Source organism: Cyclopterus lumpus, chromosome 23 (assembly GCF_009769545.1).
Source record: "Cyclopterus lumpus isolate fCycLum1 chromosome 23, fCycLum1.pri, whole genome shotgun sequence".
Lineage (NCBI taxonomy): Eukaryota > Metazoa > Chordata > Actinopteri > Perciformes > Cyclopteridae > Cyclopterus > Cyclopterus lumpus.
The window spans coordinates 3,005,983-3,021,231 of NC_046988.1; the positions used below are offsets into that span (position 1 = coordinate 3,005,983).

Genomic DNA, 15,249 nt, shown 5'->3' on the forward strand with positions numbered 1-15,249 from the left:
TCACTGTCTCAAACAGTCAGTCAGTCTCTGTCAAACAGTCAGTCAGTCACTGTCAGTCAGTCACTTTCTCAGTCAGTCAGTCACTGTCTCAATCAGTCAGTCAGTCTCTGTCAAACAGTCAGTCAGTCACTGTCTCAATCAGTCAGTCTCTGTCAAACAGTCAGTCAGTCACTGTCTCAATCAGTCAGTCTCTGTCAAACAGTCAGTCAGTCACTGTCTCAAACAGTCAGTCTCTGTCAGTCAGTCACTGTCTCAATCAGTCAGTCAGTCACTGTCTCAATCAGTCAGTCATTCTCTGTCAAACAGTCAGTCAGTCACTGTCAGTCAGTCACTTTCTCAGTCAGTCAGTCAGTCACTGTCTCAAACAGTCAGTCAGTCTCTGTCAAACAGTCAGTCAGTCAGTCAGTCACTTTCTCAGTCAGTCAGTCACTGTCTCAATCAGTCAGTCTCTGTCAAACAGTCAGTCAGTCACTAAGGTCCTTCAATCAGTCAGTCAGTCTCTGTCAAATAGTCAGTCAGTCACTGTCTCAATCAGTTAGTCACTGTCTCAATCAGTCAGTCAGTCACTGTCTCAATCAGTCAGTCACTGTCTCAATGAGTCAGTCAGTCACTGTCTCAAACAGTCAGTCAGTGTCTGTCAAACAGTCAGTCAGTCACTGTCAGTCAGTCACTTTCTCAGTCAGTCAGTCACTGTCTCAGTCAAACAGTCACTGTCAAACAGTCAGTCAGTCACTGTCTCAATCAGTTAGTCATTCACTGTCTCAATCAGTCAGTCAGTCACTGTCTCAAACAGTCAGTCAGTCACTGTCTCAAACAGTCAGTCATTTACTGTCTCAATCAGTCACTGTCTCAAACAGTCAGTCAGTCACTGTCTCAATCAGTCAGTCACTGTCTCAAACAGTCAGTCACTGTCTCAATCAGTCAGTCACTGTAATTCAGTCACTTTCTCAGTCAGTCTGTCACTGTCTCAGTCAGTCACTGTCTCAAACAGTCAGTCACTTTATCAATCAGTCAGTCACTGTCTCAGTCAGTCACTGTCAGTCAGTCACTGTCTCAATCAGTCAGTCACTGTATCAGTCAGTCACTGTCAGTCAGTCACTGTCTCTGTCAGTCAGTCACTGTCTCAATCAGTCAGTCAGTCACTGTCTCAATCAGTCAGTCAGTCTCTGTCAAACAGTCAGTCAGTCACTCTCTCAATCAGTCAGTCACTGTCTCAATCAGTCAGTCAGTCACTGTCTCAAACAGTCAGTCAGTCTCTGTCAAACAGTCAGTCAGTCACTTTCTCATTCAGTCAGTCACTGTCTCAATCAGTCAGTCAGTCTCTGTCAAACAGTCAGTCAGTCACTGTCTCAATCAGTCAGTCACTGTCTCAATCAGTCAGTCAGTCACTGTCTCTATCAGTCAGTCAGCCACTGTCTCAAACAGTCAGTCAGTCTCTATCAAATAGTCAGTCAGTCAATGTCAGTCATTCACTGTCTCAATCAGTCAGTCACTGTCTCAGTCAGTCACTGTATCAGTCAGTCACTTTCTCAGTCAGTCAGTCACTCTCTCAGTCAGTCACTGTCAGTCAATCACTTTATCAATCAGTCAGTCACTGTCTCAATCAGTCAGTCACTTTATCAGTCAGTCAGTCACTGTATCAGTCAGTCACTGTCTCAATCAGTCAGTCACTGTATCAGTCAGTCACTTTATCAGTCAGTCAGTCACTGTATCAGTCAGTCACTGTCTCAATCAGTCAGTCACTGTATCAGTCAGTCACTTTCTCAGTCAGTCAGTCACTGTCTCAATCAGTCAGTCACTGTATCAGTCAGTCACTGTCTCAGTCAGTCAGTCACTGTATCAGTCAGTCACTGTATCAGTCAGTCACTTTCTCAGTCAGTCAGTCACTTTCTCAGTCAGTCCGACACTGTATCAGTCAGTCTCTGTCAATCAGTCCGATTCTGTCAGGTTTTTTTTGTACTTAAATTTGGTATGCATTTTTTCTTGTTTTCTATTCATAAACTAAGTTGTTTATGGATAGCTGCAGTTCAGCCCTTACATGGCTCTACTAGAGGTGGTTACCCACACTACTCCGCTCCTCCGCGACCTTCACTGGTTACCGGTGGACGGCCGCATCCGCTTCAAAACATTGGTACTTGCTTACCGTGCTGCGAACAGATCGGGTCCGGTCTACATCCAGGACATGGTCTAACCTCACACCCCAGCCCGTTCACTTCGCTCGGCTTCTGCCAATCGGCTTGTAGCTCCTTCACTTCGAGCTAAACACTCAACAAAATCACGACTGTTTGCTGTGCTGGCTCCTCATTGGTGGAACGAGCTCCCCATTGACATCAGGACAGCAGAAAGTCTCTACATCTTCCGTCGCAAACTAAAAACACATCTTTTTCGACTATACCTTGAATAGGGAAGGTAGAGCCGTAGTAGCACTTTAGTAGCACTTAAATGTCCCTTACCGATAGCACTTTGTTGTTTAGCACTTTAGTAGCACTTAAATGGCACTTACGGATAGTACTTTGTAGTTTAACTTTATTGAAGAAATTGTACTTGCTTGATTCTTGTTGTTCTGAGTTTGGACTCATGGTTTAATGCACTTATTGTAAGTCGCTTTGGATAAAAGCGTCAGCTAAATGACATGTAATGTAATGTAATGTAATGGTTACAATATTTGGTATAGTTTTCCATAATGGAGTGTTGCAGTAGGAGTTATTAGGCTAATAGCCTATGAGGATAAACATCCAGAAATCTGATTTTGAAATCATAATTGGGCCCTTTAACTTCGTCATAATCATCAGAACCAGATTTGTTCTTTGTAAATATAATACAACTATTGTCTGCACAGTGCAAACACGGGAACAGCTCGAAGTGTAAGTCAGTCACTTTCTCAGCCAGTCTGTCACTGTCTCAGTCAGTCACTGTATCAATCAGTCAGTCACTGTATCAATCAGCAAGTCACTGTATCAATCAGTCAGTCACTGTCTCAGTCAGTCAGTCACTGTCTCAATCAGTCACTCAAAGCAGCATGACATGACTCCATGACTCAGTTTGAGTGTCAACAAATGAAAGTGGAGGTAAGATGAAGAAATGGTCCGTCTTATAAGTTCATGCAAAATGTCAGAGGGAGAATATTGTATGGGATGATAAATTAATTTGCAAGAAATAGTCTCAAATATATCCGCCATCTGAATTTCCTTGTCCCTTAAAGCAATGCTCTTATGGTGAAGATATAGTCTGGAGGCGGATGTCCTGAAAGATGCATATATTGTTTTCTTTCATGTTCTTTATTTCCGTGATTAAATACTGATATCATTATTTATATATTTTCCACTACACTATTTTCTTGTGAATTTGAAACTTTAATCTCTGTGAGGTTTTCTCTTGAACATTTGTGAGTTTTTCCTCAGACAATAGCTATAATTTTTTCTTGGAATATTTCCTCCCTTCCCCAGCTTCGTAATTAGTTTTTGTTTTAACCGACAATGACCCAAATGATATAAACCTCTCTAATTGCGTGCACAACTGTCTTTGTGCAACATTGTTTAAGAACCTATTTTTTATTTTTCTCATTTTAATCACAAGCACACAACCCGCATTTAAAATTAAAAGAAAGGGGCATTTCATTTCAGTCTGGACCAAAGTGTTGTCCTGACATACAGAACAACCTAGTAGGAAAGTCAGCCAGATGACTGAGACAGTAACTGACAAAGACTCACTGACAGAGACAGTGAATGACTGTCACACTGCGTAACTCACAGAGACATTGACTAATACACTAACTGAGACACTAAAAGACTGACAGTGAATGACTGAGAGACAGTGACTAGCTGAGTGACAGAGACAGTGACTGGCTGACAGAGATCGTGTAAGAGTGAAACTGTATGATGTAAACATAATGACATTACATTATGACCACTAGTCGGCGCTGTTCAGGCGTCTGGAGGTGTGAGGGTAAGGAGAGAAGGAGAGAAGAAGGGGGAACTTGGTACAGCTGGAATGTGGAGTTGGACTAAAGTTATGAGTAAAACCCAGAACGCCTTGGACTGATTTATTCCTGCTCATACACCCACGTCGCTTACAATAGTGACTGACTGACTGAGACAGTGACTCACTGACAGAGACTGACTTAAATAGACTGACTTAGACATTGACTGACACTGACGGACAGAGACACTGTCTGACTGACTGAGATAGTCACTGAATGAGACTTACTAACAGAGACAGTAAATGACTGTCACACTGACTGACTGACAGAGACACTGAGGGACTCACAGAGACTGATAGATAACTGAGACAGTAACTGACTGACTGACCTGACAGAGACTGACTGACTGGAACAGTGACGGACTGACTGAGACAGAGACTGACTTACCTAGACTGACTTAGACATTAACTGACAGAGCCGGACTGACGGACTAAGACAGTGACTGATGGAGACAGTAACTGACTGATATATACAGTGAATGACTGTCACACTGACAGAGACACTGCGTGACTCACAGAGACTGACTGTCAGTGAATGACTGACAGAGACAGTGACTGACTGAGACACAGACTGCTGAGAGTCAGAGACTAACTGACTGACAGAAACTGATAAATGACAAATACTGACAGTGACTGACAGAGACTGACTGAGTCAGTGACTGACTAACTAAGACAGAGACTGACTGATAGATACTGACTGAGACAGTAACTGACAGAGAATGACTGAGTGAGACAGACAGCGATTGACTGAGAGTGACGGACTGAATGATTGAGACAGTGACTGACAGAAAAGGCATTTGACAGTGTAAACTATATCAGGTACTTGAGAAATGTGGACTAAATGAAAAAGCTATTCAATGCGTTAAAACACTTTACCAAGATCCAACAGCAAGGATAAAAATAAATGGCAGTCTGACTGATAGTACATCACTAGAACGGTCCACCAGGCAGGGATGTTGTCTTTCACCGACTCTATTTGCAATTGTTATAGAGCCTCTGGCACAAGCAATTAGGCAGAATAAAGACCTTTAAGGGATAAATGTTGGAAAAGAAGAACACATCATTGGGCTTTTTGCAGATGATGTGATCTGTTACTTAGAGGACCCTGACAAATGCCTGCGTATATTAATCAACCAACTTGAGACATTCGGCTTCTAGTCTGGATATAAATTGAATCTGTTAAAAACAGAGATTTTAACACTAAATTACAAACCATCCAAAATTATACAACATAACCAGTAATAGATTTAATGCTGTTCCAAAGGCCCCTTGGGTTACTATTGGACATCTGTCCTTCAACCCTTTGCTTATAAACGCTTACCCTGTTTAATTATAGTTTTTCATTATTTGTTGTTTTAATCATATCTTTGTCGCCGCTGAGAAAAGCATTTTTTTTTTTTAAATTAATAGCAGCTTTAACCTCCCTTGACACATAAGGTTTATTATTAGGGAACATTTGTATTTGTTTACAAGGGAATGATAGACATGAGACAGTATCAAAAAAATTTAAATATTATTATTTCAGACTCAAGATCCAGATAGTACAAAACATTAAACAGAGACAGAAAACAGTAATTTATATTAATGGTCAGAGATACTGTCCAGATACTTGTCATCCTCGAAAAACACAGTCCAGTCAGTGCAATCAAGCATTGCAGGTCATGGTTACCCGAATATAGACAACACAAACAATCACGTGGGAGAACTCCCTGAGCAAATAGTACGGTCGGCAACTCTCCGCAAGCAGCTCAATGTTCGGGTCACAAACGCTGTCTTTCACCGTGACATGACCAGGATGACACCACCGGTCATTCACGTGAAGGCAAACAATATGCAAAGGGCAATATTATGCTTCAGTGTGTCCTCTCGGGGAAGCACAGGAAGCGTATTAAGCAGACAGGGGACCAAGTTCACTCAATGAGACTGGTCTTAGTGTTTGGGGAACTGAACAATATGACTTCTGATTTTGGGGTATTAAGCTGAAGAAAATGTTGTGCCATCCAACAGTTCATGTCACTCAGACAATCCAAGACAGCTGCTAGGCTCTGTGGGTCACCAGATCTCAGCGGAAGGTATAACTGTGTGTCGTCTACATAGCAATGAAAAGATACGATGTGTCGTTGGAGGATTTGGCATGTAGTGGAAGCATTTAGATAGAAAATAAAAGTGGACCTAAAATGTATCCTTGTGGTACACCACAGGTAACGTGAGTTGTGAAAGATGAGTGATTACCTATGGTGACCGAGTAGGATCTTTCTAAAAGGTAAGAATAAAACCAGCACCGTCCTTGATGCCAACCCAGGTTTTGAGGCGATCGATTAAAATGGCGTGATCTACAGTGTCAAAAGCTGCAATAAGGTCTAAAAGAATTAAAACTGCGCTCTTCCCCCTGTCTGCTGCTACAATTAAAATCATTAGTTACTTTGAGGAGGGGAGTTTCTGTGCTTTATAACCTTCTCAACGATGTTGTTATGAGTCATTAAAGCTAAGAGTTGTGTTGAAACCACTTTTTCTAAAACTGGTGATAGAAATGGAAGTTTAGAAATTGGCCTAAAATTTTCCTTTCTCCTATAGTCTCTCTTGAGGTCTTCGGTGGATTCATTCAGCCAGGGCGGTGGTCTATTTTACTTTTTGACCTTGTAGGGGGCAACAGAGTCCTGGACAGTCTGACAGGTGTGATTAAAAAGGTAGACCAGCTCCTCACTATCAGAATGTGGATTAAAAGCAGTTAAAGACTGTTTGCTGTGCTGGCTCCTCATTGGTGGAATGAGCTCCCCATTGACATCAGGACAGCAGAAAGTCTCTACATCTTCCATCGCAAACTAAAAACACATCTTTTTCGACTATACCTTGAATAGGGAAGGTAGAGCCGTAGTAGCACCCTAGTTGCACTTAAATGTCCCTTACCGATAGCACTTTGTTGTTTAGCACTTTAGTAGCACTTAAATGTCTCTTACTGATAGTACTCTGTAGTTTAACGTTATTGAAGAAATTGTACTTGCTTGATTCTTGTTGTTCTGAGTTTGGACTCATGATTTAATGCACTTATTGTAAGTCGCTTTGGATAAAAGCGTCAGCTAAATGACATGTAATGTAATGTAATGTAAAGAAGTAGCAGTAAAGCGCTCTGAAAATGTGCTAGCGGACATGGAGTTAAAAACCCGGCAGCGGGAAGGTGTACTGTGATTTGTGGGAAGTTGGGATAAAACCACACTGAATAAAACTGCGTTGTGATCAGACACACAGATATCCTTCATTTTAAAGTGTTCAGGGCTGAGACCATTAGTGTACAAATAAATGTCTTTCTCACTTCTCTAAAGACGCCTTCTGGACGTCCAAACCTGCAGCAGGACTCTGTGTTCACAATGAAAGAAAGCATTTAATAGAAATCCATACAAGAGTATGTTGAGACCGGAGAGCCAAGCCACTTGGATATCCAAGTCAATATGTATTATGGGTTCTCATCATTCTAAACATTACAATGCACCTAACAAAAAGCTTTGAACAAGAGCAGAACTATTTCTGAAACACATCTGAGCTATACCATATGAGGACAAAGAGACTGATGTCAGACTGGTTAGACTGGTTTGTCAGACTGGTTTGTCCAGTGTTTTAAGTCAAATCCCACACAGATCTACTGAATCCATACAATCTGATCTAATAGACTTTGTAAATCCCTGTGGTGGTGGGGCGTGGTTAAGCTCAGCTGCAGAGGGGGATTGGGGGAGTGCGCTCAGGGAACGGTACCAGGTGGAGACCTAATTGGCCTCAGCTGGGTCTAATGATGTGCTTTCCCTGTTAAATGGCAGTAGGACGGAAGGAGGAGGGGTTGGACGTTGCCGTGACGTAGACCGAGGACGGACAGGAGGGCGCTCAGGGGCAAGGCCGAGAGCGCGACAGTGTCCCGGACAAATAAAGATTCATAAAGCCGAGTTCGGTCTCCTGTGTCTCTGTGGTAGGGGGGGAAGGGTAACACGAACTTGTTACAATCCCAAATCTTGTTTACACTGATCAGTGTTAACAATGAAATATCCTATTATAAAAAGTATTACTACATACAAACACAAGACAACAAGAAACAGCAGATGACGATCACTTTAGTTCAGCTTTCAGAAACTGCAGTATGGACTTGGGGGAAGACATAATATTATGATATATTATTCTAAAATGGGCCTTCTGCATAATGAGTATATTTGCTTCAGATACTTGAGTTATATTTTGATGCTGATACTATTAGTTTCATCAAGTTTTGAATGCATGATTCTATAAACTGTTCACAGTTTTTAACTGTATGTCAAGCTTAAATCGACAGAGTATCCAATAACTGAGTAAATGTAATGTAATGTACAAAATACACATTTCCCTCTGAAATGTTGTGAAGCAGAATTATTAATTAAGCATAAAACAGAAGAAGTAGAAGTAAAAGAAATGTCCCACATGTACAGTATATTACAGTGCTTACTGATACAGATTTATAACATTAATCTTCAAATGCACATTGTTCCAGCGTTTTACGTGTCTTACCTCAGCAGATTCAGTTGCAGATGTTGTTCACTACAGTGTGATCCGTCACCGTCCCTCACTGGTTTAAAGGTTGTTCTCTGTGATCTGGGATGGAACTGCAACATGAATCACCACCACACCGTCATGCCTTCTCTTCTTAAACACTCCCATGTGCCTAAAACCACAGACAAAGAGCTTTATGATCGGGGCTTCTCTGTTGAAGCTTTAAGAAACTTAAATTAAAACAAATTAAAAAATAACTTGAAGTGATTATATCGTTTAGTTTAACTATTGTGAAGTATGCAGGATTGAAACCGCTTAGAATGAAAACAAATCAAACTAAAATATGAAGTTCAATCAATATATGATTGCCTCAACAGTTGTCGAGAGGTTTCACTAATGACATTTGACGCTTGAGGAAGAGTGAGCGGAGTGTCAGAAGGAGTCAGCCTCTGGGGATCATGAATGTCAAACATTAAGAGCAATTCATGGCAACAGTCAATGTGGATTAAAGGAGCAGTGTTTGGTCCCGTGCTCCTCTACAGGCGTGAGGAAACAGAGAGTAATCGCACAACGTTGTGACAAGAGTGGGCGCTGACTGTATCGGGGTTCAACAACACAGCAGGTATGTCTTGTTTGAGTCTGGCTCGGACTGTTGTTTGCCTTTATTAAGTAACAAGATAAGATAAGAGGACTGGGTCTGTGGTTAAAACTTTAATTCTGCTCAGTCTTACCGACAGGACGTGGTTTATCCAGCACACAGGTCAGTGCTAGAAAGAACGATTACATTACTATGGGCTAATAATGTCAGTGTTTCATCCCTTGGTCTCGTGGAAGTGAACGAAGGCTGAGAAGTCTCACAGCTCAGACAGCTGTTTCAACATGTATGTTTTAAAAAGAGATTATCTTTTAAACGCAGGTCAAGATGAAGAGTCTGGTCGGGTATTGCTCGCTCATGTCGATGTTTCTTTTGGGCTGCAGTGGACAGGCTGAGGTAATACAAACTACATGATATATCTCTTTGTCTCTCCATTGTCTTCCTCCTCTCTTTTGTCTTTAGCATGCTACTCAATTTTCACACTCTGGCTTTACCGTCCTTATTTTTAAGTCTCACTATAGAACTGTTTCTCTGATCTTGCTAGGACCGCCAGTCGAGTTCGCCTAATGGTACGGTGAATGCTATTCTTGCAATGCACACATTTTGGGAAGGTCCTGTGTATTCAGATTTCATGATGTTCCTCCTCTTGTTTCTCTCGTCACTCTAACCTCAGGCACAGACTGCACACAGATTAAGGTTCTCTTACCACAAGCATCCAGTGGGGTTTATTGGATCCAGCCTTGTAAAGCCAAGCCCCCGTTCAAGGTATGAAACCTGAGCTGTAATGTACACAGCAAGGCTTGACTGTAATTGACTATTCGCTAAGCCCCACCCCCTTAGTTGCAATGCCTGTCCTTACCAATACAGAATCTTAAATTGTACAGCTCTTTTCTGTTGTGTAGTGTCATAAAAATTCAATCATTTGCATGACTGAAATTGATAAACAGTGCCATGATAGATTTTGGAAAGCATGCAAAGTCTTTTCCAAACCCCTGTGGAAGACATGTTCGTCTCTAGGTACTGTGCAAAAAAGGCACATGTTTCATTTTTATATTTTTAACAAACTGCATGTTAACTGGGCTACCTGCTCAGGTGTTCTGTGAAATGCGGCAAGATGGCGGCTGGACGGTGCTTCAGCGGCGCAGTGGAGGAGCGGTTTCCTTCGACAGGAAATGGGCAGCATATAAAATGGGTTTTGGAAACTACTCTGGTAAGTAAATTATATAAAACAGGTGGCCTTTGTTTAGGAATGTGAGGTTTCATCAAAGAATGCTCCATTTGCAGCAGTTTTATAGCTTCTCTCACTAGTATAACTGTTTTCAGCTGTGCTAACATAATTGCACAATGGTGTTCAAGGGTTTTCTAATCATCCATTAGTCTTCTAAGAACACAATGTACCATTAGAACCCTGGAGTGATAGTTGTGGAAATGGGCCTCTATACACCTCTGTAGATATTTCATTAAAAACTAGACGTTTCCACCTAGAATAGTCATTTACCACATTAACAATGTATAGAGTGTATTTCTGATTAATTTAATGTTATCTTCATTGAAAAAAACAGTGCTTTTCTTTGAAAAATAAGGACATTTCTAAGTGACCCCAAACTTTTGAACGGTCGTGTACATTTATGTAAATCGGGCTGTCAATCGTGAACTTTCAAAACCCTGCATCCTGCAGCAATGACAACTCAAAGCAACTTCGTATCTCATCAAACTGAATCGTCTGCTTGTGCTCTGCTGATTCCCTCAGAGGACTTCTGGCTGGGTCTGAAGATGGTTTCCTCTCTGACCAAGACCAAGACGTGGACCCTGAGGGTCGATCTGTGGGACCACACTAATGCCACTGCTTTCGCCGAGTATAAAAACTTCAGTTTGGGCGGTGAAAGAGAAGCTTTCAAACTGCATGTCGGGGAATACAGAGGAGATGCAGGTACTTCAGGCTTTTGACCATCTTTTCCCTATGCTTTTTAGTGATACACACATTTTCATCCCATTTACTTCACTTCCATTTATGCTGGTTGGACTAGTCTTTTTGCCACGGTCATTTCAACCGTATCATTCTGATAGACTTAAATGTAAACTATCCAGTTTAGAAATGTCTACACCGTCAAATTAATTGTACAGTCTGTGAGCCCAGAGAAATGAGGGAGTTTTTCTAGTTTAATGTTGTTATCTTGGCAACTATATCAACTGGGCTGCACATTGCTTTTATCAGAACACAAACTCTGTCTAAGATCTCTTTGATGGGTTGTTCTACACATACCATGGCAGCTTTAAAGTGAGTCAATCTAACTTTTGAAAGAGGGACATCCCTCTTTCAAAAGTGGAATTTAAATAAAGTTTTAATTCAATTCAGTTTATTCTGTCTAGCCCACAATCACGAATTTCAAACTCCCCTCAGGGGGTCCCAGGACCTCACATCGGATCAGGAAAAACAGAAAAAAAAAACTTTCAAGGGCTAAAAAGGGAAGAAACCTTCAGGAGAGCAACAGAGGAGGATCCCTCTCCCCGGATGGACAGAAGCAATAGATGTCATGTGTACAGATGAACAGAGTTACAGAGTTACAACACATTCAATGAATATCACATACATGTATGAATAATTAGTACTAGACATGGACCACGATCCAGACCTCCACAATCCATGAAACAGAAGGAGGAAGAGAGGAGGGGGTAGGGCATCAGCAGGGCCATGGAGGCAGGAGGCCGGTCCATTAGGCAGGAGGCATCGCTAAAGAGGCCGGACCAATGAGGCCAGGCCCTTGAGGCAGGAGGCACAACGAAGGAGGCCAGGCCCAGGCCTGGGGCTGGATGCCAGAAGCAGGGGCAGGGAGGCAGGACCCAGGACCCAGGACCCAGGACCAGCTTCAGACACAGCCAGGTCCAATGGACCCTCTAAGGCGAGAAGGCACAAAGACTCTGGGGAAGAAGTAGAGTTAGTAATGTGCAATGAAGAGACGTAAAGGAGAGAGAGAAGAGGAGATAGGTGCTCAGTGTATCCTAAAACATCCCCCAGCAGCCTATAAGCCTATAGCAGCATATCAAGGGGCTGGACCAGGGCAAACCTGATTCAGCCCTAACTATAAGCACTATTAAAGAGGAAAGTCTTAAGTCTATTCTTAAATGAGGTGACTGTGTCTGCCTCCCAGACTGAAAGTGGAAGCTGGTTCCATAAAAGAGGAGCTTGATAACTGAAGGCTCTGGCTCCCATCCTACTTTTTAGGACTCTAGGAACCACAAGTAGCCCCGCATTTAGTGAGCGCAGCTCTCTAGTGGGGAAATATGGTACTACAAGCTCCTTAAGATATGATGGTGCATCACCAATCAAGGCTTTGTAGGTGAGGAGAAGAATTTTAAATGTGATTCTTGATTTTACAGGGAGCCAGTGCAGAGCAGCTAATACAGGAGTAATGTGATCTCTTTTCTTAGTTTTTGTGAGTACACGAGCTGCAGCATTCTGGATCAACTGGAGGGATTTAAGAGACTTATTAGAGCAGCCTGATAATAAGGAGTTGCAGTAATCTAGTCTGGAAGTAACAAACGCGTGAACCAGCTTTTCTGCATTGCTTTGAGACATGAAGTGCCTGATTTTTTAAATGTTATGTAGTTTAAAAAATGCAGTCCTTGAGATTTGCTTAACGTGGGAGTTAAAGGACAAGTCCTGATCAAAGATAACGCCAAGATTCTTTACAGTGCTGTTGGATGCCAGGGAAATGCCATCTACAGAAACCACATCACCAGATAATTGATCTCTGAGGTGTTTAAAATAACTTCAGCTTTGTCTGAGTTTAACTTAACCGGCTTATATAACCGGCTCGTGGGAAGTGGGGCGCCCGTTCAGTGGCACAGTTTGTGGCCACTGTTCCACAAACGTTGCATTTCAAAAGGCACCCACTGAATCCTGAACTTGCTTAAACAGTTTCCAACGTTGTCCCCAGGTGATGCCATCCGTGGTGTCTATTCAGGCATCGACCAGAACGGCTTCGGCTTCAGCACCGCCGACCAAGACAACGACGGCTGCCGCCCGTGCATCTTTGGTGACATTGCTCAAAATGCTTGTACCTCTTCAGACACAGGCGGTTGGTGGTACAGCAGCTGTGGCTCTGCCAGCCTGAACGGAGAATGGCATCCTGATGGTGACCACATTGGGTGGGCGTCAGGCCTCCACTGGAGAACCTGGCATGGTCCTGTGGGGTACTCCATGAATGCCACCAGAATGATGATCAAGTCTGTGTGACAGGAGCAGACCCTCATTTAACTTCATACTGGCTTTTTTAAATACAGAGCACAGTTTGTAACGGCTAGGTGCATTTATTCCATTGTAAAACACCTACGTATAAATACATATATATCCAATAAACATATGTGTTTGCAGAACCCTTGATCCGTCTATTTCTTTATATAAACAGTCAGTCAGACACTGTCTCAGTCAGTCAGTCACTGTCTCAGTCAGTCAGTCACTGTCTCAATCAGTCAGTAACTGTCTCTGTCAGTCAGTCACTGTCTCAATCAGTCAGTCACTGTCTCTGTCAGTTAGTCACTGTCTCTGTCAGTCAGTCACTGTCTCAATCAGTCAGTCACTGTCTCTGTCAGTCAGTCACTGTCTCAATCAGTCAGTCACTGTCTCAATCAGTCAGTCACTGTCTCTGTCAGTCAGTCACTGTCTCAATCAGTCAGTCACTGTCTCTGTCAGTCAGTCACTGTCTCAATCAGTCAGTCACTGTCTCTATCAGTCAGTCACTGTCTCTGTCAAACAGTCAGTCAGTCACTGTCTCAGTCAGTCAGTCACTGTCTCAATCAGTCAGTCAGTCACTGTCTCAGTCAGTCAGTCACTGTCTCTGTCAAACAGTCACTGTCTCTGTCAAACAGTCAGTCAGTCACTGTCTCAATCAGTCAGTCATTCACTGTCTCAATCAGTCAGTCACTTTCTCAGTCAGTCACTGTCAGTCAGTCAATGTCTCAATCAGTCAGTCACTGTATCAGTCAGTCACTGTCAGTTAGTCAGTCACTGTCTCAATCAGTCAGTCACTGTCTCAATCAGTCAGTCACTGTCTCAAACAGTCAGTCTCTGTCAGTCAGTCACTGTCTGAATCAGTCAGTCACTGTCTCAAACAGTCAGTCAGTCTCGGTCAAACAGTCAGTCACTGTCTCAATCAGTCAGTCAGTCTCTGTCTTAATCAGTCAGTCACTGTCTCAATCAGTCAGTTAGTCATCGTCTCAAACAGTCAGTCAGTCTCTGTCAAACAGTCAGTCAGTCACTGTCAGTCAGTCACTTTATCAATCAGTCAGTCACTGTCTCCGTCAGTCAGTCAATGTCTCAATCAGTCAGCCACTGTATCAGTCAGTCAATGTCTCAATCAGTCAGTCACTGTATCAGTCAGTCACTGTCAGTCAGTCAGTCACTGTCTCAATCAGTCAGTCACTGTATCAGTCAGTCACTGTCAGTCAGTTACTTTCTCAGTCAGTCAGTCAGTCACTGTCTCAAACAGTCAGTCAGTCTCTGTCAAACAGTCAGTCAGTCACTGTCAGTCAGTCACTTTCTCAGTCAGTCAGTCACTGTCTCAATCAGTCAGTCAGTCTCTGTCAAACAGTCAGTCAGTCACTGTCTCAATCAGTCAGTCTGTCAAACAGTCAGTCAGTCACTGTCTCAATCAGTCAGTCTCTGTCAAACAGTCAGTCAGTCACTGTCTCAAACAGTCAGTCTCTGTCAGTCAGTCACTGTCTCAATCAGTCAGTCAGTCACTGTCTCAATCAGTCAGTCATTCTCTGTCAAACAGTCAGTCAGTCACTGTCAGTCAGTCACTTTCTCAGTCAGTCAGTCAGTCACTGTCTCAAACAGTCAGTCAGTCTCTGTCAAACAGTCAGTCAGTCACTGTCAGTCAGTCACTTTCTCAGTCAGTCAGTCACTGTCTCAATCAGTCAGTCTCTGTCAAACAGTCAGTCAGTCACTGTCTCAATCAGTCAGTCACTGTCTCAATCAGTCAGTCAGTCTCTGTCAAACAGTCAGTCAGTCACTGTCTCAATCAGTTAGTCACTGTCTCAATCAGTCAGTCAGTCACTGTCTCAATCAGTCAGTCACTGTCTCAATGAGTCAGTCAGTCACTGTCTCAAACAGTCAGTCAGTGTCTGTCAAACAGTCAGTCAGTCACTGTCAGTCAGTCACTTTCTCA

General features: G+C 42.7%; 1 protein-coding gene across 1 annotated transcript; it reads left to right on the plus strand.

The window, feature by feature from the left end:
• Positions 1–9,217: 9,217 nt before the first annotated feature.
• On the plus strand, positions 9,218–13,316 carry LOC117726356 (fibrinogen-like protein 1). Its single transcript, XM_034526588.1, has 6 exons — positions 9,218–9,244; positions 9,401–9,492; positions 9,742–9,844; positions 10,172–10,289; positions 10,830–11,009; positions 13,018–13,316. Exons 2-6 carry the CDS (start codon positions 9,407–9,409, stop codon positions 13,314–13,316), a joined length of 786 nt encoding a protein of 261 aa, XP_034382479.1. The 5' UTR covers positions 9,218–9,244; positions 9,401–9,406.
• The last annotated feature ends 1,933 nt before the right edge of the window (positions 13,317–15,249 follow it).